Source organism: Cydia pomonella, chromosome 9 (assembly GCF_033807575.1).
Source record: "Cydia pomonella isolate Wapato2018A chromosome 9, ilCydPomo1, whole genome shotgun sequence".
Taxonomy (NCBI): domain Eukaryota; kingdom Metazoa; phylum Arthropoda; class Insecta; order Lepidoptera; family Tortricidae; genus Cydia; species Cydia pomonella.
The window spans coordinates 17109186-17133370 of record NC_084711.1 but is presented as its reverse complement, the minus strand read 5'-3'; the positions used below and the strand labels follow the sequence as shown (position 1 = coordinate 17133370).

The following is a 24185-nucleotide window of genomic DNA, read 5'->3' as shown; positions in this document are numbered from 1 at the left end:
GTTCGTATTCACTTCCAAGTTTTGCATAATCTGTATTCAAATTGTCAGACGCAACACGACGTGTATTCCTTGACTAGTGAAGGCCGTCATTTTGAGTATATTTGTGTGTTTTGTCGGCAGTTTTATGTGATTCATCATTAAAATGGCGAAATTGGTTGATATATACAACAGTGAAAAAGAACCCGTGATTAAGCGACGGCAGTTGCCGCTTACTATTTATGATAATCTCACGGTAAGCAAGATCTATACTCTGACACTAGTGCCGTGGTAGTATTATAATAATTAGTCATTGAATGTAAAAACATAAAGAACGCTTAACTAGAATGATAAATATCTTAATTCACAAATGTTTTTGTCGATGGAACTTCGATTTAGCTTAAGATCGCAGTGATTACTTGCCGCAAAGAATCATTGATTTCTACCAAAAAGAGCATGACATTTCATAGTTGACCTTATTAAGCGATTTAATTCCTTTGTTGAACGTTAACTATTGGTTATTTGTATGATTTCAGATGATCATGGACTTGAACACGATGGGCTTGATCTGCGACAACCCGCAGGTGAAGGGGCGCGAGTACGAGGAGTTCGTGCGCAAATATAAAATCCTCACGACAGAAGAACTGAAAGTGGCTCTCAGAGTCGATGCCTCGGATATATTTAACGTCTTAAATCAAAGCATTCCATGTGTTGGTTGTCGGAGAAGGTATAATTTTTCAAAAGCAATTTTGCCTTTAATTTTTTTACCAAAGTTGTATTTGCATGGTTTCCGGTTGTTTTAACTATGACTGCAAGATTTTATACTTAGTTTAGCCAAGTCAGCATATTAGAAAGAAAGTAATTTGTATATAGAGAACTTATAACCTCCAAGGCATGGAATTTAATGACCTAAGGTCAAGTAAATGATTAATAATAAAAAAATGATAGATTTACTGTATCAACACTGAACTCACATTCATTTCAAGGGTGGATCAACTTTTTAGTGTCACTCATTGCCATGGTGATGGTTTTTTTATACCTTAGACAACTATTCTTGAAATCCTGATTTTATTGTATTTAAAGAAAACATGGAGTTTTGTGGCAGTTTTATGCCATTTCTATAACAGGTCATCCACTGAGTATGTGAGTAAATTGTCATACAACATTTCTTCCAACAAACTGTGCCAGTATTGTCCCTTGGACCATGGGATAGAATAACAACATAAAAAAAGTTATTTGCCCTTATAATATCAGTCTGATCACACCTCAACAGCCCTTGGTGCTTACTCGACCCTTGGTTATTTTCCATCACTTCCTTTTTAGCAGATGTCTTGTAAAATTATACAATTCAAAAACTTATGGCAGAACTGGTATTACTACTGACACAAAAACCTTTAACACATTCAACACCACACTTTTATTTTGCAAACTAATTATTTAATTACTTATTGGTTAATCCATACTGGACTTGCTCTTCACCATTTTGAGTCTATTATTTTTCATTTTTTAGTGTGGAGCGCCTCTTTTACCAGTTGTCAAAATCAGGTCACCCAACACTGGACCCACTGATACTGGGCTCAGACGAAATAATGACCATTAGAGAAGATAAGATCATCCATCCACAGTCACTCGCCACACTGTTGAACGGGCACAGGTATGTTAGCACAACTGATTTTGACAAGTTTTATTATTAAACTAGGTAATGTCTTTAAGATATTGAGATGTAAGGAAGTTATTCGGGTGCTGTGACCATGATGTTTTGTTTTTTGTTTGTTCATATAGTATTTACATGTTTTTTTTTCTGGATATAGTATTTATTAAATAATACTACAATAGTGGTTTCAGGCTATTAGATGGAATAATAGTAACACAAATATTCATTTGTCTTATATATTTATTTACCCCATTCAACCCTCTTTTACTAGCATCTTCATTGAAATGAAACCTTAGCTTCAATGCAGTTTTCGACTGTTATTAGTTTGAGGGGCATTCTGATTTTACTCCTCAACTTCCAGTACATGTAAATTTAAAGTGACTTTGTAAGGCAGAGGTAACTTTTTGCTTATGCGATGTGGCGACTGTGGTAGTTGATAGGTTAAAGTTAAAATGAACCAATACGATTGGGTCCACAGCAGCGGCATAGAATGCCTAGTGCTGCGCGGGGGCCGCTTCAAGAAGTCGCCGCGCTGCGCGCTGCACTCGCTGGAGGCGGGCTCGGCGCGCTGGGGCGCGTGCGGCTGGGGCTGGGGCTGGGGCGCGGGCCGCTGCGCGTGGCGCGCCGCCTGGGACGCCATGCGCGCGCCCGCGCGCGACCACGTCACGCTCGTGCACTTCAGCACGCTGCACGACACGCTGCACAACTACCTCCGCAAGCATCGCTTCTGCGCTGACTGCAAGACTAAGGTTAGCTAGTCATCTAACCACAAACATAGGCTCCTTTGTGCCACAAATAGCATTGGTAGTTGAAAAAGCGCCTGATAGGGGTTTGGGTGAATATGACAGTATATACATTATACACACTACAGTCTGGCACAACTTTCGAACTCTGTCGAACATGCATTAGCACTTTAGTGTAGCATAATGTTAAACATTTCTTACATAAGCATAGGTTTCTTTCTTACACCACCTGATAGGAAAGAGTCCCCTCATGGTAGACACGACCACTGTGTGTAGCAGTTAAAATGTATGATTGATTATTTAAACCCGACTTTGACAAATGATTATTAGCAGCATGATTTAACATAGCGATTGCTTCGCTAGTCCATGTACAAGTATTCTAATACTTGAACTTGTCAACCCTAACAATGTGATGAGACAATTATCCTTCAAGCAGTTAATATTAGTACATACTCCATTTTATTGTATGAATTGCTTAAATTCATTATTTGGTTCTTACCTACTGAACTAACCCCTACCTGAATGTATTGACAGCAGAGGAGCTTACTCATGCTAAATGTAATTTTGTTAATTTCTCGCTTTTAGAATGCAACTAGAAAATGATACAGATAAATGATAAGTAATTAAAAATCTAAGTTGTTTTTATATAAATTGCCTGAACTGTCTATAGCCGCTGGGTTGGGTTGCGACACTGTTATCATTGTGATAAGCGTCGAGACTAGGACTTATCTAAAAACTGCCTTCTTGCAAACAAGAATTTTAAATTGGCACATTGCATTTTTTATCTTAAGAAACTAAAACATGCGATTTTGTTTTGGTTTTAAACTTTAATTATAGAAAAACAGTATATTTTTTTAATTGATTTCTGTTGATTATATACAACACTCACGTTTACACCTGTGCTTTGTGCATTTTAATTCTTAGGTGAAATATCACCTTCAGCAACTTTTCTTTTAAAAGTCAGGAATCAAATAGTACTAATAAATTCACGTCAACATAAATAATTTTGATAACTTCTCTAGGTTCTGAGGGCATATCAATTGTTAGTGGAAGAGAAAGAGCCCCAGAAAGAGAAAGGCTACGTGGGGGCACTGTACGGCGGCATCAAACGTTGCCTGCTCGACAAACATCTACACCTGCAGGCCAAGACCGAATATGTGGCTAGGCTTATTGCCCGCGCCGAACCGGAACTACTTGGCAACCACCGTGAGCGACACGCGAAGACCCTCGAGATTGCTCAAGAAGAGGTAAATATACTAGTTTACAAACAAACTGTGTGGTGGTAACAAGTTTTCCTTCTTGACCACCACCTACACTTGCAGGCTAAAACCGAGTATGTGACTCGAGGTAAATATACTAGTTTACAAAGCAACGCTGTATTTACGGTGGTATCAAGTCTGCCCTCTCGATACACGTCTACACTTGCAGGCCAGGACCGAATCCCCCCGACCCCCGAGATAGCTGAGGAAGACGTAGATATACTAAAGTTGACTGTATTTTCTGTTCAATCTTTTATACAAACCATTCTCTGTAGGTACTGATCTGCCTCGGCATATGCATCTACGAGCGGCTGCAGCGCATCTCGCTCCGGCTCCGCGAGGAGGAGGGCACGTGCCAGGCGCTCTGCGCCGTCGCCGTCGAGGCCCTGCACCGCAAGTTCGAGACGGCCGTCGAGCACAAGAGCGGCGTGTCCAAACTACAGCTGCTGTACGATGAACTGGCTCAGGAGGAACTCACGCGCCGCCAGAGGAAGGAGCAGAAGAAACTCAAGCGTCGCAAGAAGAAGGAAAGGCAGGCGGTCGAGAGCAAGTGCAAGGTATGTACTTACTTTGACGGCACGAGCTGCCGTTGCTACGTTCATGCGTTTTCGTCCTCGTGCTAAACGTAATAGTTAATTTTATACTTGTCTGATCTCGGCAAGCCATAGCCATTCATCACATTCCATCTCAAGAGTGTGTACTGTGGGTACAAACACTATGCAGGATGTTTATTTAGTCACCAGCAATAATTTACGGGGTGAATATATAGGTCATACTGAGCAACTTTTACTATGGGACCAACCCCGAAATCGCGAAAAAATTACTGTTTCATACATTTTGGCTGTCTGACCTTGACATTTAGGAAGAAGAAGAAGATGGGAGGGTACATATTTTCGCGATTTTGGGGTTGATCCTATAGTAAAAGTTGCTCAGTATGACCTATATATTCACCCCGTAAATATTGCAGGCGACTAAATACCTAAACATCCTGTTTATTTTAAGGATAAATTCTGCAGCTTGGCAAATATGACAATATTTAGTTTTTTTATACTACGTCGGTGGCTAACAAGCGTATGACTCGCCTGATGGTAAGCAGTCTCTGTAGCATTTAGTTCAGGTGTATCCTTATTACTCATCAATGGCCACAGCATCCTGTCGGGTGATTGTTGCAACGTCATTATCTTCGGTTGTGCCGGTTAATGCAGCTTCTCTTATGGCTTATTAGCAACCCAATGGCAGCACGACATTTTTTCCCACATATATCACACGGCCTCGTCGGCGATGGCGGGATAACTTAGACTCCTTTTTGAGGGACTGGTCGGTCGTAGCTCAAAACCGGGATGAGTGGAAGAAGAGGGGGGAGGCCTTTGCCCAGCAGTGGGACACAATGGGCTCGTTATAATATCACACGAATAATTTGGGTCGCAAGTTGAGGTGTTATTGTCGCTTTATATCGCTTGTCCTTTAAATGTTTAAACCAGGCGTCGTCATGTTTCTGTATGCCGGTGCTTAGATCCTTGCGCCACTCATGTCTCATATCAGCTCTTCGTTCCCAACCGCCGGTACTGATGCCAAAGCATTCCATATCACGCTTGCAGGAGTCTTTAAATCTCAACATCGGACGACCCACAGGTCTTTTTGCGTGTGCTATTTGACCTATCATTATTTGTCGGGGTAGTCTCTCGGTGGTCATTCTGTGCACATGGCCGAACCACCGGCCCCAGCCCAGACCGGCCGGATCGGGTGGCTGGGCCTAATTACTCCTGCAACTTTTATCGTAAACATATGAAACTTTACAATCTTTCTCACAAAACACTATAAAATGATTTGGTTTTCTTGCTTTTTTTGCAAATTCATAAACAGAGATCGGCGGGGGTGAGCTGTTTTTACGTCATTAATGTCATGTAGTTGTGTCTTGTAGATGTTGGATATGGAATATCCATATATAAATATTAAAAGAAGACAAGACTGAAATGATTAAACTAAAATTAAAATTCATTACAAAACGAGTGCTAAGCTTTTTTATTTATTGTACATTAAATTTTCTGTGCTTTGCTTTTGCTTTTTTATTTATTGTAATAAATAACTATAAGTTTTTGTATATTTTCAATTTTTTATTTGTTCCGCGTTTTATTTCAGCTTTATTTGTACATAGAAAAAGATCTGTCTACATCCACTTATGTGAGTGGAGTGAAATGGATATACAATAAAGCTTGTGTTAATACTAGATGACACTTTTTTCTCACTTAAGCAGAAAGCTGTGTAAAGTAGATTAATTACATTCCGTAAGTTTTGATTGCGACGTGACGTGAAGGCAGCCAAAATAAAATAATTTAATTAGTTTATAATTATTAATTACACATGGGGTAATTACCATTAAATGACAAGGTATTGGACATACCTTGTCATTTAATGGTAATTGTTATGCAAAGACTGAAAACAGCTCAACCCCGCCGATCTCTATTCATAAAACTATGCCTCAATTCCTAAAAAATAAGCTTAAATCCCGCCTAGGTTCCTAGTGTTCCTACCATTACCTCATCCGTATAGTCAGTGCGGGGCGCACCGGGGCTGGGGCTGTAAAGTCGTGTTGCTAGATGGACTTCTGCCGCGTTGCGCGCGCGAGCAAGCAAAATTCTATTTCAAACGCATAGTTTTGCGCGCTCGATCTTTTGCAGCGGGTGGTGCGGTGAGGGGTATAAGCTCCGCTAACACGCGCGAGGTCATTGGCGTCGGGTACAGCCTTAAAAAGTCCTTACTTGCAAAACTTTATCTCCGGTATTTATACTTTTTATTCAACACTGAACATAGCCCTCCGCGTTTTAGCATAATGGTGAAAACTAACAAAAAATCAAAGTAAAGACAATTAATGCCTTTCAAAAATATCTGATGTGACGTACTTGCATTTTACGCCGCCCGTTCATACCCAAAATGACACGCGGAGACCTATGTTCAGCGTTGAATAAAAAGTATAAGTAATGGAGATTCTGCAAGTGAAGACTTTTTGATTGAAAATTTTCTCCACTTTAATAATCTTCTCAGATTTCCTAAATATTTGTACTTTTTGAGATATTGGCGAAAAAGGAAATGTCTTCTTTTTCCGCATTGTTTTGTCTACATCTTTTGAAATTTTTTGTGTGCTAATAAACGCTTCGAATACATTTTTCTATACATCATTCCAAATCCAACACACGTATTTTGAGGAGTAGTATCTCCATTCCTTCCCCTTTTTAGGGTTCCGTAGCCAAATGGCAAAAAACGGAACCCTTATAGATTCGTCATGTCCGTCTGTCTGTCGATTCTGTCACAGCCACTTTTTCCGAAACTATAAAAGCTATACTGTTCAAACTTGGTAAGTAGATGTATTCTATGAACCGCATTTTGTTTACACAAAAATAGAAAAAAAAAACAATAAATTTTGGGGGTTCCCCATACTTAGAACTGAAACTCAAAAAATCTTTTTTCATCAAACCCATACGTGTGGGGTATCTATGGATAGGTCTTTAAAAATGATATTGAGGTTTCTAATATCATTTTTTTCTAAACTGAATAGTTTGCGCGAGAGACACTTCCAAAGTGGTAAAAAGTGTGTCCCCCCCCCGCAACTTCTAAAATAACAGAATGAAAAATCTAAAAAAAATATATGATATACATTGCCATGCAAACTTCCACCGAAAATTGGTTCGAACGAGATCTAGTAAGTAGTTTTTTTTTAATACGTCATAAAAATTAAAAAAAAAAATTTTTTTTCATTAAACCCATACGTGTGGGGTATCTAAGGATAGGTCTTCAAAAATGATATTTAGGTTTCTAATATAATTTTTTTCTAAACTGAATAGTTTGCGCGAGACACTTCCAAAGTGAAAAAATATGTGTCCCCCCCCTGTAACTTCTTAAATAACAGAATGAAAAATCTAAAAAAAATATATGATATACATTACCATGCAAACTTCCACCGAAAATTGGTTTGAACGAGATCTAGTGAGTAGTTTTTTTTAATACGTCATAAAATTAAAAAAAAAAAAAATTTATCAAACCCATACGTGTGGGGTATCTCTGGATATGTCTTCAAAAATGATATTTAGGTTCCTAATATCATTTTTTTCTAATCTGAATAGTTTGCGCGAGAGACACTTCCAAAGTGGTAAAATGTTGAACAAGATCTAGTAAGTAGATTTTTTTTAATACGTCTTAAATGGTACGGAACCCTTCATGCGCGAGTCCGACTCGCACTTGGCCGCTTTTTTTAACTTGTCGAATTGACTATAACAATTCTAACTGTAATATGCAGGTTTTTCACCTTAATTTTTCAAAGTGGTAGATTGACCAACCAGCCGTCATTTTCACGTTATCGGTATGTAAATAGAGTTCTGTTTGGAATCGTCAGTTATTCCATATATTTCTTTAATTAAGCTAGGAATTGAAGAATATTCAATCACAATAGTGCATCGTTTTGGTGGGGTTATTTTTATTTTTCACTTCTCATGCTTGTAGAATTGGTGACGTGTTTACGTGGCATAAAGTTGTTTTTTATGCTTTACTCTAGTGCATAAAGTAAAATCATCTATTACGACTCTTTTGCAACAGGAGGCCGATTCCGAGGAACCAGAAGAAAAGTGCCAATGCGAAGAATGCCTCATGGAGGAACGAGACACACCGACTGATCTGTTATCCCCGCGAGACTTCACCCAGTGCTACGAGGCCAGCGGCGACAGCTGCCAGTCGTGCCAGGACGACTCCAAGCGCCGCTCCCCCATCAAAACCGGCAAGAAACGAGGCAAAAATGGAAACCTTTCGCCGACCGAGCATTCTCAAGATTACGGCTACTCTTCGGGCAACAATGGAGGCTGCTGTGAGACTATGTCAGGCTCGTCCTCGCTCATGAGCTCTCCCGAGGGCTCGGAGGTGGCCTGCTCGGAAGGGTTCTGCAACCATGAAAGAGGGGACTGCTTAGATATCAATAAGAACGATAAGACTTCATGCTCCGGTTTTCCACTGTCACTACAAGAAATGTTAATGGTAAGAATCAAATTTTTGCTACTTTCAACTTTCAAGCAGTTTTTCAAGCATAACGAAAATGTATCTGAGCAGAAATCTCATACATGCTCTTATACATCATGCGGAAATATTTTTGGTCATTTTTACAAGCCAATTGTCGCCTACAAGTTATAGTGGACGTCTTTTTTACCCATGTTACATTACATATTTCTTTACAAGCTTTTTTCTTGCAATGTGTTTTGTATGTTCGGGTCAAATCTTGTAAGCTAATTGGACCCACTTTCCATTATTTAATAGAGCTCAAACTTCATATACAAAAAAAAAAGATCAGTTTAAGAACCCATCAAATTGTTCACAGGAAACATGCTCTTCAGACGAGGAGCAAGACACCAGTTATATTCCTATAGAAGAGGTGCTGGAATTCAAATCACGTCGAAACATAACAGAGAAAAGGCAGGAGTTGCGACAGAACCTGCGGCAGAAGTTCGCGCAGCTGTGCGTCAACCCCGCGCCGCCCGCGCCGGCCGCGCCCGCCGCGCGCGCCGCCTCGCACCGCGCCGCCTGACTCCAAGCGCCGAGCGAATCATACTCATCTTACCTTCAAAGGCACAAACCTACCTATATCCGCTTAATCGTCTACTAAAAATGTCTTGCATGTGTAATATCCAGTTATTTGGTAAAATGGCTATTGAATATCTGTAGCTATGATTTATTCCAAACATAGAAACGGCCATTTTTATTTTGATAATTGTTTTAAACTTATTTTATTTCTGTCAATCATGTCTCATAGAATAGAAGGAAGCGTCCGAACACCGTCAGATCACATCAGTCCGCTAGTAAATGCACGACCTGTTGCGCAGGCTTGTCAGGGTGCTTTTAGTTGAAATAAGATTCATATTTAGTGTCGCCCGATAGATATTCGATTGTTAGTGGTGTTGAGCGCCACCTGTGATTCCTGCAGTGTAGTGGTTGAAGTCATTAACTTGAAGGATAAAATGTCTCGTTGGAAAAACTCAGCCATTCAATAAAATGTGAATTAATCATCTGGATAATGCCCAGCATTTAAAAATAATTACTATATAAAATATTAGAATGCTTAGAAATATATAAAGTAGCATTTTTTGATCAAACTATTTTATTTTCAATTGCTTTATGTAACTCAATGTTATAATGTGGTACATGATGAATAAAATTTTGTTCGTTATCAGGAGTTAACTGTAAGCCAGAGTTCAGGATTTACCTTGGCAGTTTTGTCATTGTTATCAAATCAGAAATTTGTAACTCAGTTTTAAAATATATCAATTGTAATGCAAGGAATATGTGTTTTAATTACAAGCTTTTATTTAACTTGCCCTGTTAGTATGTATGGGACAAATCTTGCAAGTTAAATTTGACCCACTTCCTGGTTTCCAATGAAGCTGAAAACTTGCATGCATATGTAAGTTGGGTGACAATGCAATATTATGGTACCATCAAGCTGATCTGATGATGGAGACAGGAGGTAGCAATAGGAACTCTGTGATAAAACAACGCAACCTAATTGTGTTTGGGGTTTTTAGAATTGTCTCTATGGGTATTAGTTCCCTGTGGAAAAAAGTACAGTCAGCGATAAAAACTTGTATCAAAAATGAAATTTTTGCCAAAAACTTATTTAGTTTCCATCTGACAGTTCAGAGGAAAGGAATAAAAATACCATTGAACTGTGTGATATAAATGCCTAATATATTTTTGCTTATCATTAGGAGAAACTTATCATAACTGAGCTATACAAAGTGTGGCATTTGTGCCCCCAAAGCCAAAGGAATTTTTAAGGGCTATTCTCTTTTCTACTTGCCAAGGTTTAGATACCTTGGACACATAATTTAAGTCATCAACAGCATCATCCAAGTTCAAGGTAGGAGGTAATATTCCATGGTGGCAAGTGAGTACAGTAAAAACAGCTTCCAGATTGCCTGCTGCGCCCAGCAAGTGACCATGAGCACCCTTAGTAGATGATACAGAGATATTAGTGCTGTGCTTCTGGAATAGAGACTTAATTGCTGTTGATTCAATTCCATCACCAACAGGAGTTGAAGTGGCATGAGCATTGATATAAGTTATCTGTTCTTTATCAATATTGCTGTCACGGAGAGCTCTACTCATAGATAACACTGCTCCAGACCCATCTTCTCTAGGGGTTGTTATATGGGAAGCATCTCCTGATAAGCCATAGCCTAATATTTCCGCGTACATGTTAGCATTTCTCTTAACAGCATGTTCATACTCTTCTAAGATTAATACAGCAGCACCTTCACCCATTACAAATCCATCTCTCTTCTTGTCAAATGGTCTTGAGGCTTGCTCTGGCACATCATTGAAGGCAGTACTGAGAGCTCGTAATCTGCAGAAACCAGCAATAGCTAGAGGACTAATACAGGACTCTGCTCCTCCACACACCATTATGTCAGCATCTCCATTCCTAATAAACCGAAATGCATCCCCTATTGAATGAGCACCTGTTGCACAAGCTGTTGAAACAGCATGGTTCGGGCCTCTAAGTCCATACTTTATACTTATGTGACCTGCTGCCATATTTGGTAATATTCTTGGTACAAAAAATGGGCTAACTTTATTGTAACCTAATTTTAAAGCATCATTTGTATCGCAAACGTCTTTCAAGTCTATCATTCCCATGCCTAAGGCAACACCGGTACTCTCCTTGTCTTCATCAGACTCTGGTATCCATTTAGCATCTTTTAATGCCTCTGATGTAGCTAAAAGAGCTAAACAAGTTGCCGGAGCCATATATCGTAAATTGGATTTAGATAGTGCCTTCGTAACTTCATCACCTTCTTGCGTTGGTATTAGACCGGCAACTTTACAGGGTAATTTAGAGTATTCCTCCCCTTGAAGAGAAACTATCCCACAGTGACCTTTTAAAAGGTTGTTCCACGCTAATTTCGTTCCACAACCTAGTGGGCTAACTACACCTAGACCGGTAACCACGACTCTTCTCCGTGCATTTGAAGTTGCATATTTTCTTAACTGGTGAAATAGCTTCATTTTCAATGTATTTCAATATCAATAATTTTGAGCTGCAACCATAACATAACTGAGAACCAAACCATATGATTTGACAGTGACAGATAAGATGATAATAGGGCAGTAAGATAATAACAACAATCTTTTATGTTAGTAAGTTGTTATGTTGGTACTCCCGTACTTCAATACGTTTTTATTAACAATGAACACCCGACTGAATACTCGCCTTTATCGCTGCTGAATATTGATCCGATAACTGTCACGACGTCACTATCCTGTCGGTCATTGACCTTACCACATCACAAACCGAAAGTTCAAAATGTTTGCAATTTCATTTTAATTAATTAATTACCGGTAAAACATATCTGTGATAAATTGTGTATAAAATAAAAATACATTAGAACAATGTTGGGTAAAAAAACCGTTTTATTTACGTTAATTGTGCTTACGGGAAGTTTTATCTTTAGAACTCATTTGGAGGAATTGTTTGAAAGTTTTAAAAGTTTACTTTTACAATATGAAAATAATATTGAAGGCATATTCTCGCCTGCGCAGTTATTACAATATAATGGTGTAAAAAAAGATAAACTGTATTTGGCTTTAATGGGCGTCGTTTACGATGTGACTGAGGGTAAAAGGCATTACAGTAGTGATGCACCATATCATTACTTTGTGGGTAAGATTACTCGTATTTACTTTAAACAACCTTTATAAATCGTTACATTATTTTGGACCAGTTTCTATATTATAATATTCTGCTATACAAGTTTGCACAGTGACTGATGGTATCCAAAAGCTATGCTACAAAAGGTTGCTAATCTACTAACTACTTCAGGTGAATTTAAGAGTCCCCGGCAAGTTCGGTCGAATTTCACCTTCCCATACAAACGGAGTTTCGTTCTCATCAGTTCATGTGTTGGATTGTAATGAAACTTTGCACATACAGTCAAATGCAAAAATATGTATCGAAAGAATTGTCTCATAAATATGGTACTACGCTCTTATTACACTGGAATAAGATGCTATGGGACACATTTTTGAGTAAGATGTGTACACCCATATTTTTACACTTGACTGTATAATGACATGAAGTATATCTAGTCCTGTATTAGTTTATACTTGTTTTAAAATGAGAGTGTAACTATGTTTGTATGGAGAACTGAGCTTGTTGCACTTACCAAATATGATATGTGCTCAATTTAAATAAAAGATTGTTCCTAGTTGCTATTTAACTCATCCAAATTAAGGACATGTTAGCTTTGGTACATCCAATAATATCTGAGTATTCTGTCTGAAGCTTTGTATTGTTTTAGGAAAGGATGGCTCTCGTGCTTTTATAACAGGAGACTTTCAAGATGAGAGTGAAGACAAGGACAATGTGCTGACTCTGTCCTGTAATGAGTTGTTTAACTTGCTCAACTGGGAAAATACCTTAAAAGAAAAATATTCATCTGTAGGTGAGCAATCATTATTTTTTATCTTAGTAATAATACTTAGTAAAGCCTATTTCTTGATTGTAACCCATCTTGTATTGCAGATGTGTAGCAATGGCAACTTATTTTTTATATTATTTGTAAGATATGACATGTAACTTGTATTAAATCACCCCATGTGATTTCTCTGATACTGACTCAAAGCTAGATTCCACAGTATTAGCTTTTTCTATACAACTTTATAATTTAGACTACTATACTTACATATATTATTATACTCTTTGTACTGCCCGGGAACAGGCAATTCACCAAGTCAATTGTCTTAATGATTTTTGGAGATGGATGGATGGTGGATGGATAGGATGGATTCCAAGTATTCTAGTTTTTTTTTGTAGGTTTACTGATTGGCAGATTTTATGATGAACAAGGAAGAAAAACAGAATACTCAAAACTATTTGATGGCAAAATTGATGAGTGCACAATTGAGAAGGAGATGGCTAAGAAGCAGGAGGCCAAGCTTCCATCATGCAACATGGAGTGGACCTCCAGTGAAGGCACTCGGGTGTGGTGTACAAGGACTAGGTATTTCCATTACTTGAATTAATGTTTATTTTTATTTATTTGGAAAGCAAACAGAAATAAGGGAGCAGGAGATAAGGTTACATCATTTTCTTTCGAATCTTGTGCTATGTTTTAGTTTGTAAGTATGCAAGGATGACAAGTAATATCAGGTTACCAGTTTTCAGTTAAGATCTCTACTTGGCAATCAAATTACAAGTTCTGATATCTATCCTATACCATACATAAGGTTGATTTTTGCATAATTCATTTGTATAAGCCACAATTTAAGCTTAAAATATTTTAAGACTTCAGCCCCGGTAACTACCAGTGTACCTTTGATTGCTGATTATTCCCTGTTTGGCATTGGTATTAACAATCTGATTAAAATACTAATATTACATTTCTATCTACAGTGGTGGCATCTCAAGAGATTGGGCTGGTCTGCCACGCCAGCTCTACAACCCAGGCGGGCAACAGCCGCGCTGCGTCTGTGTTAATCCTGAGGATGACCACTCATCAACACTCTTGAAAACATATGAAAGTTGCCTAGAAACATCATCCTCATGTTATGTTAAGAATTAACATTATAAGTAAATGGTGATAAATGTAATATAGTATCGGTTTTAAGGAATCTCAAATAAATTTTAATTTATTGAAATGGTGTATTTATTTACTATTGAAAAATCTAAATGCATGTCGAAAATTGCTGCTTTTATGCAATCAGACTTTAATTACGTGAAATCTAATCCTGATTTATGAAGCAGCTAAATTTTATAGTAGAGTTAACCTTTTGAGACCCGTGGGCTCCGTGGGTAGCCAGCTTAAAAAAAACAATGATGGAATGTCACTATATTTGTCCGGGTCTCGAAAGGTTAAAAAACTGAACTTAAATATGAGCTGTGGCCGGACTTACAGAACAATTTCATTAATTGATAGTGCTAAAACTGGAGCCACCAAACATAGGTACATTATGTAAGCCTAATCAAAATCAATACTTAACTAAGTTTTACAAATAAACATTACTAACAATTGTTGAATTACATTATCGAACTTTCACATTAAGAATAGATTGATGGGAGATTGTTATGATACCATAGGTAACATTGAATTTTAATTACACCTTATCTGTACTTTTATTAGTAACCATTGATTCTGTTTGTACTTCATCTAACTCCAAGCTATTGATAGTCTCTAAAAATACTTTCATTGGTATCTTCTTCCTATTCAAAAATGCTCTACTTCCCAATAACTTTTTGATTTTTGCTCTGCGCTTCTTTATCTTATCCTTGGTATACTGGTTTCCAAGCTGGAATGTTAGCAGTCTTTTCACCTTTCTTCCTCCAATAAAAGTTTCAGTCTCATTATTTGGTTTTGGATCCTCGTATATTGTTTCTAATGTTTGTGACAATGTTTTCACTTTTTTGTTAAGATATAGGGCCTCAATTTGCTTGGGGTTTGCATTCTCTGTCATAATATGGTGTTTGCGTGGCCTCATACTCACGCGTCTGTTAGACGGCTTGCTTAGTTCTGGAGTCAGCGATTTTCTCTTACGCAGCACACGTGCCGCAGATACTTGTATTTCCCGCGAGCTTTCCTCGTCTACCTCCATAATATCTAGCTTTGCCATTTCTGTCGGCAACTCACACGCTTCTCTGTAAACAATATAAGACGTGCAGTTGAAAGAAGCAAAGTTTAAAGCTTCTTGGAATCAACTTCCAAGTAAAACAAGTTTCGATTCCTACTACATTTAACTACCAACCTTGATGATGGTTCCATTTTGTGAGAAGGGCGTTATTCCATATTTATTGTATTACACTGCTAGTACTTATTCTTTCTAAATTATAGTTTTCATTTACATCTAACATCTAAGCAATCGATCGCAACAGTCACAAGCCACAATGATTTTCTATTAATCGACAATTAATCGAACGCTTAATTTTTGAACGTTTGATTTGACCATAGTTTGACAGTCAGACAGATGTGAAAGGAAAACCACAGGTAAGAGATAATCACCTGCAGAATGCACATCCAACTTTCAAGATAACTTAGATAACCAATTTATGGACCAAGCGCCAACATTACCAAACGTACAGCCATAACAGACTACCGCACTAGACAGTGACTTTGGTGTGGACAAAATGTCTCTTTCTCGCTCTAATTTATATCTACGTCCGGCGACCACCTTAGCATACTATCGATACGTGCGCCGTACCGCATTAAGATCGCGGTCCGGTGCGGTAATTTGTAGACACTAAATCTAATGTTGATACACTAGCGTAAGGTATAGTCTGACACTGACAAGCCATTTCCGTCAGTAGAAAAAAGCGGGATATTCAAAAAATGTAGGCGGCGAAGGGTTATACATTTCACTGGAAAATTTGAACTTCACGCCTTTTTCTTCTGACAAACTTGTTTGACCGGCTATAACAGAGAGCAAGCCAGGAACTATTTCCATGACGAATCGCCTCCCGGCTGAAAACTCGTGTAGTGGTTAACGGCTAGGTATGATGAACCCTCGTGGACGTTAGCTGCTGCTCCGTTGGTGTGTTGAGGAATGGCCACCTAAACTCATAAAACAAAAAAAATTGTCATCGACTCCCGTTTGATACTTTGTCAAATTATAGTTCAGATGCTGTTCTTAACTAAAAAAATCTTCACCCGGTTATATCGCGCTGGTAAGAACATCAGCTGGTCGCATGAACATGTAAAAAATAAGCGCTATACCTTTTATAATAGCAATAACAAATCATGAAACTTAGCATGTAGCATTTCATCAGGCGTAAACGCCTGAAAATCCATCGGATTACGCAATTTACACATTACGCATGCTTTGCCGCACATAAAGTGGTAAGGCGCATGTTTTTTACATGTTCATTTTACAGCTGACGGTCATCCCACCGTGATAGAACCGGCTAACGGTTTTTTTAGTTTAAGTCAAGACAAGACAAGACAAAGCATTTATTGCAATCATATTAAGTACACAAAATTACATAATATGTACCCTGCAAGGGCGCAGCAGTCTTATAACTAAATAACAATCTAGTACAAAGATTAAAACAGCATCTAAACTGTTGGAATAATAACAAAAAGGTTATATATTAGATGATTGTCTATAATTCTGTAATGTTTATTTAAATATATATATCTGTCGTAGCCTGTCATCCGTGTGTATTTTATCTGGTTATGGGTTATTTATGTTAAAAATTTAATAAATTCGTGATTGTTTATTAGCAAAAATGTCAACAAGTGTGATATCCACCATACCAAAACTGAAGGGTAGGCAAAATTATGATGATTGGGCGTTTGCCGTTGAAAATTTTCTTATATTAGAAGGCATGTTCGAATGTCTGACAAAAGAAGGCGATGCCAATGACGCAAAGGCGAAAGCGAAAATAATTTTGACCATTGATCCAAGCCTATATGTTCATATAAAAACAGAGAAAAGTGCGAGCGGATTGTGGTTAAAACTTAAAAAATTGTTTGACGACACCGGCTTCTCCCGGCGAATTGGTCTTCTCCGTCAGCTCATCTCAATTCGTTTAGAGGACTGCGATTCCATGTCACAGTATGTAACTAAGATCGTAGAAGCAAGTCAAAGGCTAAATAGCACAGGCTTCTCAATCAGTGACGAGTGGGTTGGTTCCCTATTACTAGCGGGTTTGCCAGAAAAGTTTGCTCCTATGATCATGGCAATCGAGCACTCCGGCATTGATATAACCGCAGATAGTATTAAAACGAAGCTTATTGATATTGAAGATGGACAGGAAGTTAATCGTTCGCAAAGCGCATTTGCATCCAAAGCCTGGCAGAACAGAAAGCCTAAATCAGCTACAACGCATACGTCAGAACCGTCAACATCCAAGTCGCACGTAAAATGTTACAGATGTAAACAGACTGGACATTACAAAAATCAATGCGAAAATAATATGACGAAGAAAAAACAATCGAATGCGTTTAGTGCAATATTCCTCAGTGGTAACTTCAGTCGTTCAGATTGGTATATTGACAGCGGTGCAAGTTTTCACCTTTCACCAAACGAAAATTGGTTGATAGACAGTTCGGATCAGCATGAGGTTAAAGAAATTGTGGTAGCCAATGAAACAAAGATGCCTGTGAAATGTTGTGGAGACATCCAGATTACAACCTTGGTTGAAAATACAGAATATACCATTCCAGTCAAAGGTGTTTTGTGCGTACCAGGTCTTGTAACGAACTTGATATCAGTAAGCCAATTGGTTAGCAAGGGAAATACAGTTTGTTTTGCTGATGATAAAAAATGCTACATTCACAATCAATCGGATGAAATAGTGGCAGTTGCCGACCTCGTTGACGGAGTATACAAACTGAATGTGAAAGATTCTCACTGTTTGTTGTCGACAACAGGGACTGTGTGGCATCGGCGTTTTGGACATCTGAACGGCAGTGACCTCAACAAGATGCGTGATGGAGCTGTCACAGGGATGTCATACACAGATAAGTCCCAGATATGTAAAGAGAATTGCATAGTATGCTGTGAAGGAAAGCAGATGAGGCTGCCGTTCAACCATGTTGGGAACAGATGTAGCGGCTTGCTGGACATCATTCACGGAGACCTATGCGGCCCAATTGAAGTAAAATCCATTGGAGGTTCGAGATACTTCATGTTATTAGTTGATGACTTTAGCAGAATGGTCCATGTCTACTTCTTGAAGACTAAGGATGAAGCATTTAAGTCATTCAAAGAGTTTAAAGCCATGGTAGAGAACCAGACCGGCAGAAAGGTTCGTATTTTTAGGACAGATAACGGGATGGAATTCTGTGGGAAGGAGTTTGAAAAGTACCTGAAAGACGCCGGAATCATCCATCACAAAACGAATCCGTACAGTCCAAATCAAAACGGGCTTTGTGAGCGTATGAACCGTACGATTGTAGAAAAAGCCAAGTGCATGCTGTATGACGCGGATCTATCCAAGAAATATTGGGCAGAAGCTGTCAACACAGCTGTTTATCTGCGGAACAGATCAGTTGTATCGGGTACAGATGACAAGACTCCTTATGAGCTATGGACTGGCAAGAAACCTGATGTTAGCCATCTGCGGATATTTGGGAGTAAAGTCATGGTACACGTGCCAAAGGAGAAGAGGCTTAAGTTTGACAAAAAGGCTATCCAGTGCATCTTGGTGGGCTACCCAGACAATGTAAAAGGATATCGAGTTTATAATCCACAGTCCAATCAGATAACAACGAGTAGAGACATTGTTGTGATTGAAGAAGGACTCAGAAGCGAGGTTCAGATCACAATCGATGATAACTCGTTAGACTTCGTAATCAGCAAAGATATAGAGTTCGAAGAGAGTCCAAAAACAGTGGGAGCGATGCCAGAAGCCACGAAAAGCACAGAGCCAGAAACTAAAAAGGACAAACAAGCTGAAATTCAGATTGAGCCTATGACAGCGCTAGAAAAGACTGGTGCAGCAGTCGAAGACGAGAGAGTTGTTGAAGCAGCGCAGCGAACGATCACTGAAGCTACGTCATCTAAGCGCGTGCGGAAGGCACCTAACAGATACGGCTGGTGCGCTACTGGTGAAAATGTAAGCGATAATGATCCGTGTAGTGAGGTAAGTCTCAATGATGCACTTTATGGACCTGAGAGTTTGCAGTGGAAGCGTGCTATGGCAGAGGAACTGAAGGCTTTCGATGATAACAATGCTTGGGAGTTAGTTAACGCTCCAGATGATGGTGCTATAGTAAAATGTAAGTGGGTTTTTAAAAAGAAACAAAATGCAGATAACAGCATTCGGTATAGAGCCAGACTAGTGGCTAAGGGCTTCACCCAAAGGCCAGGCATTGATTTCGAGGAAACCTTCTCTCCTGTTTTGCGCCATTCAACTTTAAGATTAATGTTTGCATTAGCTGTCAAATTAAATCTAAGTACATGTCACTTAGATGTGACAACTGCATTTCTTAATGGTTATTTGTCGGAGAAAATATATATGCAAAAACCTGTAGGTTTAGAGTGTGACGATGACAGCAAGGTTTTAAAATTAACCAAAGCGATTTACGGTTTAAAACAGTCATCCAGAGCATGGTATGAAAGGGTTGACAATTCTTTACAATCGATCGGTTACAAAAAGTCATCGTTGGAACCGTGCATGTTTACCAAAATTAATGAACATTCTAAAACTGTGATATTGTTGTATGTAGACGATTTTTTCATATTTTCAGATAGTCAAAATGAAATGAACAGTTTGAAAAAAGAATTGACAACAAATTTCAAAATTAAGGATTTAGGATCTATTAAGCAATGTTTAGGCATGCGAGTTAACCACGATCAGGACAACGGAGTTATTACCATTGATCAAGAAAGATATATAGAGCAGGTTCTCGATAAATTTAATGTAGTTGATTGTAAGACAGCAGCGACTCCTATTGAGCCTAAACTGAATGCAAGTAAAAGTGAAGTTTGCGACAAGACCTTGCCATATCAGCAACTGATAGGTAGTATGATGTATTTAGCTGTTCTTACAAGACCGGACATTGTATTTTCAGTTAATTATTTAAGCCAGTTCAATACATGTTACACAGAAGAACATTGGCCTTATGCAAAACGTGTTCTTAAGTATTTAAAGCTAACCAAAGACTTGCGTTTAAGATATTCAAAGGATGGCAATGCACATCAGCAAGCCTATGTAGATGCTGATTGGGCCAGCAATACCTTAGATCGTAAGTCATATACTGGATATTTTTTCGAGCTTTCAGGATGTGCTGTTTCATGGGAAACACAAAAGCAAAGTACAGTGGCCTTATCCAGCACCGAAGCTGAATATATGGGGCTAGCTGATTGCTGTAAAGAAGCTATTTATCTTAAACGTCTGCAATATGAGATAACTCATAATGATTATACTATAGTTCTGTTGTGTTCAATGATAATCAGTCAGCTCAGAAGCTTGCAGCCAATCCCATATTCCACAAAAGGTCCAAGCACATTGATGTGCGGTACCATTTCCTAAGGGAAAACATTGTTAAAAGCAATATTAAATTGCAATATCTGCCAACACTAGAAATGCCCGCAGATATTCTGACAAAAGGCTTGGTGGCCAACAAACATTATAAATTTATAAAGCTGTTGGGTTTATCTACGTGTTAAGCAGTGCAGTAGGTATTAATTTATACTCCCAAGTTTATTCTTGTATGAGAAGTAGAAGTTTTTAATAAGTTTGTTTTTGTTAAGTGGGAGTGTTGGAATAATAACAAAAAGGTTATATATTAGATGATTGTCTATAATTCTGTAATGTTTATTTAAATATATATATCTGTCGTAGCCTGTCATCCGTGTGTATTTTATCTTAAACTAGCATGACAAAGTATCAGCCGGGAGGTGATGACTGCCGAAATATGCACCTGGCCCGCGGTCTATAATAAACACAGTAGTGTCACATCACACTTACAGTAAGAGATTTTACTCCTTTTAATTCAACACTCCATAGCCTTGATATTTCATGCCTGGACCTACTACTGTTTTGTTTAGCCTGATGGTTCCTTTTGTCCGGGTCTGCCTAAAACGTAGTCTGACTAATTCGCGTTATGACAAAACTTCATTTGAAATTCGCTATTCGTCTAAATCTCTATTGACCTATTACTTATATTACCTATTAAGTAGTTGTTTGTCCATTTCGCGATACGCCTAATTACCTAGTCGCCCCCCAAAGTGTAATGTTTTCAGGGAAGTCACAATTAGTCAGGTTAATAGTTAGGTAGGTTAGGTTCGTTAGGTAGCTTCAGATGCCCGGAGGGCACACTACCCAGAAATAGGAGCCCCGTAAAGCGGGGCTCCGTCTAGTTGCGTTTAAGAGGAAATGTTTTTGGAAAAGAAATTATTAGAAAAAATCTATTATAGAAGTAACACTAGATTCGCTTTTGGATACAAACTTAATACATAAGTGTAAGTCTCTCTGTGCCAGATTCGTTTTTCGACAATAATGCAAGAGGCCTAAATCTTCTTGTGCCAGATTCGCATTTGGACAAAAACTCATTAGGCCTAAGCTAAGTCTCAGTGCGACTATTTCTCGGTTGGTCTAGGCATAACGCGAATTAGTCAGACTACGTTTTAGGTAGACCCGGACAAAAGGTGATGGTTGACTGGTAGAGAATGAATTTAGACATTAAGTTCGCCATTTGTAATTTATTTGTTATATTGTTGTGCAATAAACAATAGAGGCTATGTTCATATATTAAAATTTGTGAACAGTTTGGCTGCTCCCATATGTACGTGATGGCGACGGCATGTTTATAGCGTTATCTCGCTCGCACAGCGTAGCTGCATCAGTGTTACCGCCTCTCTTTACTCCTGAGCGTGCTCCCGAAGATCTACCACATCGGTCTTTTATTGGCATCTACCGCTTGAGTATAAAACAGTGACAGAGAGGCAGACAACAAAATTCTCCTCTACTGCATTTAAAAACATTGCTTTCATTATATAAGCCATCGTCACAGTCATTTTGAATATTCGGAGCTCGTGTCCAGATGTAATGCATAATTATTTTCTATTGTATTTTCGCCGAAACTTACGAGTACGAACGTGTTTTTTCAGTCAGTCTCAGTACAAAAGTACACTTATAAGCGAGTCCTTACGGAATGTGTTTTTTTATAATGCGCAGCTGCTCTTCACAAAGTGATCGGTGTCCATTGCTCTGGACCCGAAACCTAAGCTTTGTGTCTATATAAACTGTACCTGATGAAATGAACTCATGAATTCCGGCATCAAAAAAAAAAACATGATTGACCCCAGGGCACCATGGTCTAGCTAGGCTAGGAAGAAACAGGAGCTAGAAATCGGTGCCCGAAATTAAACATCATAGGGAGCGTGCATGAACTATAGGAGGCAGCACAGGAGCCGTCAGATTTTTGGCGCGAGGCGTAAATGTGATGTTTTTTGTTCCGATGTAGCCCACAAGATGGCAGAACCTACTATGCACAAGAAAGCACTTGACGTGTAAATGTGCCTGTTTATGGTTCCGATTCAGACCACAAGATGGCAGACCCTCCAACGCGCACGGTCCCTATAGGTAATGTTAACTATGCAAGGTAAAAACACAGACGACTTGTATATCTGGAGATTACGCCAGCGTATATATTAGATAGAGAGATTCATTAATTGTATAAGATGTGCAAAATTATAAGTCAAATTGGCTCATGTTAATGGTGATGGCGGTTGACAAAAGATGACTATCACAGACAGACAATCAATGAATCTGTAGGGTAGGTAGGTTTGTATTCGCACCCTTATCTCAGAATCTGGGATCCAGTGATGCCAGATTAAGATTAATATATCGGGATCGATATCGATAAGAGGACAAAGAATTATAGTATATAACGGGGGCAAAAATCCACTTCGGTAAGCGAAAGCAGCGGAACAACTACCCACATGTTAGATGATTTACATGGGGTACTTATTATACCAGTTTGTAAGGGTTGGTTACCAAATGAAACATAGGTGGTTTTATAACGATTTATTGTACAAAACAATAATACATTAAAATGTACAGGTATGTTTAATTTTTTGGACTTAATTACGTCCATCAAACACTGGACAAATGTATATCCTTCCCAGACACCATATTGCTCGTCGATGCTTCAGCACTAATAGACGAACATAGACTTAGCTCTAGATAAGCAAACTAGGTTAAAAGATAATAAAAATATAACAATAAATTAATAATGAGAATGCTGTCAACTTAAGTACACATTGTCTATCGCACTGTTGTTGTCGACGGGCACCATGTAGTCTTTAATAATAGAACGACGTAATTTAACAAATTGAATAAACCTCCTAAGCATACTGTATAGTATATACACATTATGAACAACATAAGTCCTCTCTGATGAAGTAGATCGTAGCGGGCGTGAAGTAGCGCCCGCGCCGCCGTCCGCGCCCGCCGCTGCCGCCCGTCCTGTGTCCTGTGCCTACTCAGCAGACCTACTTGCCGGCTAGAGTGACAACGCGACTTCCATTTATACACATCTAAAAGCCAATCGGTTATTACAACGGGAGACGAGAGCGGTAGAAGTGGCAGAGAGAAGCGGGTGAGGAACTACGAATCGGTGGCGTTTACCACTTGTCAATGACTTGCTCGTTCGCTGCAAAACAACGTTAGCGTTAGTGTGCGCTCGGACGGGTGCGGCGGCCGACTCACTCGACTTAATATTTTGTGCAGAGATCACAACCGTGTCGAATTTAACTTTAAATGTGTAGTTTCACTGCGGGATCACAACAAACAATGAGTGTTCATGGATTTGTGCGTGCAGGCGCTGCGGCGGCGTGTGGCGTTTACTGCACCTTCACGTGTGGCTGGGCTGGGGGCAGACAACACGACGTTAGTGCATGCGGGGTGCATACGACACGGGACGACAACGCCGCGCGGCCCACCCGACCCGTCAGGGCGGGCAGCCGCGCGCTGTAAAAGTTTTGCAACTACCCTCATTTGGCCCCAGGAACCATGTGTACTCAAATAAATAAATTCCCACATATTCCTTGAGCCATGGGTAGAATAATTTAATTTTA

The 24185-nt window shown here is 39.0% G+C and overlaps 5 protein-coding genes across 6 annotated transcripts in view; 2 read left to right on the top strand and 3 right to left on the bottom strand.

Annotated features, from left to right (window-relative positions):
- Positions 1-31: 31 nt before the first annotated feature.
- On the top strand, positions 32-9947 carry LOC133521526 (gametogenetin-binding protein 2-like). Its single transcript, XM_061856532.1, has 8 exons — positions 32-232; positions 513-703; positions 1487-1630; positions 2109-2379; positions 3396-3620; positions 3908-4189; positions 8220-8651; positions 8989-9947. Exons 1-8 carry the CDS (start codon positions 143-145, stop codon positions 9193-9195), a joined length of 1842 nt encoding a protein of 613 aa, XP_061712516.1. The 5' UTR covers positions 32-142; the 3' UTR covers positions 9196-9947.
- A 384-nt stretch (positions 9948-10331) lies between these two features.
- Positions 10332-11783, bottom strand: LOC133521528 (3-oxoacyl-[acyl-carrier-protein] synthase, mitochondrial). The gene has a single exon (XM_061856537.1). The coding sequence runs from the start codon at positions 11670-11672 to the stop codon at positions 10383-10385; it is 1290 nt and encodes a 429-aa protein (XP_061712521.1). The 5' UTR covers positions 11673-11783; the 3' UTR covers positions 10332-10382.
- A 151-nt stretch (positions 11784-11934) lies between these two features.
- LOC133521529 (neuferricin homolog) lies at positions 11935-14303 on the top strand. The gene is made up of 4 exons (XM_061856538.1): positions 11935-12327; positions 12965-13108; positions 13480-13666; positions 14059-14303. The coding sequence occupies exons 1-4, from the start codon at positions 12057-12059 to the stop codon at positions 14225-14227; spliced, it is 771 nt and encodes a 256-aa protein (XP_061712522.1). The 5' UTR covers positions 11935-12056; the 3' UTR covers positions 14228-14303.
- Positions 12060-15763, bottom strand: LOC133521531 (uncharacterized). The gene is made up of 2 exons (XM_061856540.1): positions 15405-15763; positions 12060-15297 (listed from the first exon to the last, which is right to left on the bottom strand). The coding sequence occupies exons 1-2, from the start codon at positions 15419-15421 to the stop codon at positions 14760-14762; spliced, it is 555 nt and encodes a 184-aa protein (XP_061712524.1). The 5' UTR covers positions 15422-15763; the 3' UTR covers positions 12060-14759.
- A 7355-nt stretch (positions 15764-23118) lies between these two features.
- The window catches only part of LOC133521547 (calcium-transporting ATPase sarcoplasmic/endoplasmic reticulum type), a 33275-nt gene continuing 32208 nt past the window's right edge, over positions 23119-24185 (bottom strand). Inside the window, exon 12 of one of the 2 annotated variants that reach the window (XM_061856574.1) lies at positions 23119-23761. In XM_061856574.1, the coding sequence (XP_061712558.1) occupies positions 23733-23761 (29 nt within the window). In that variant the 3' untranslated portion in view covers positions 23119-23732. Of the gene's footprint in view, positions 23762-23785; positions 23978-24185 lie in introns of those variants that run through there. The other variant, XM_061856575.1, reaches the window with a different exon arrangement.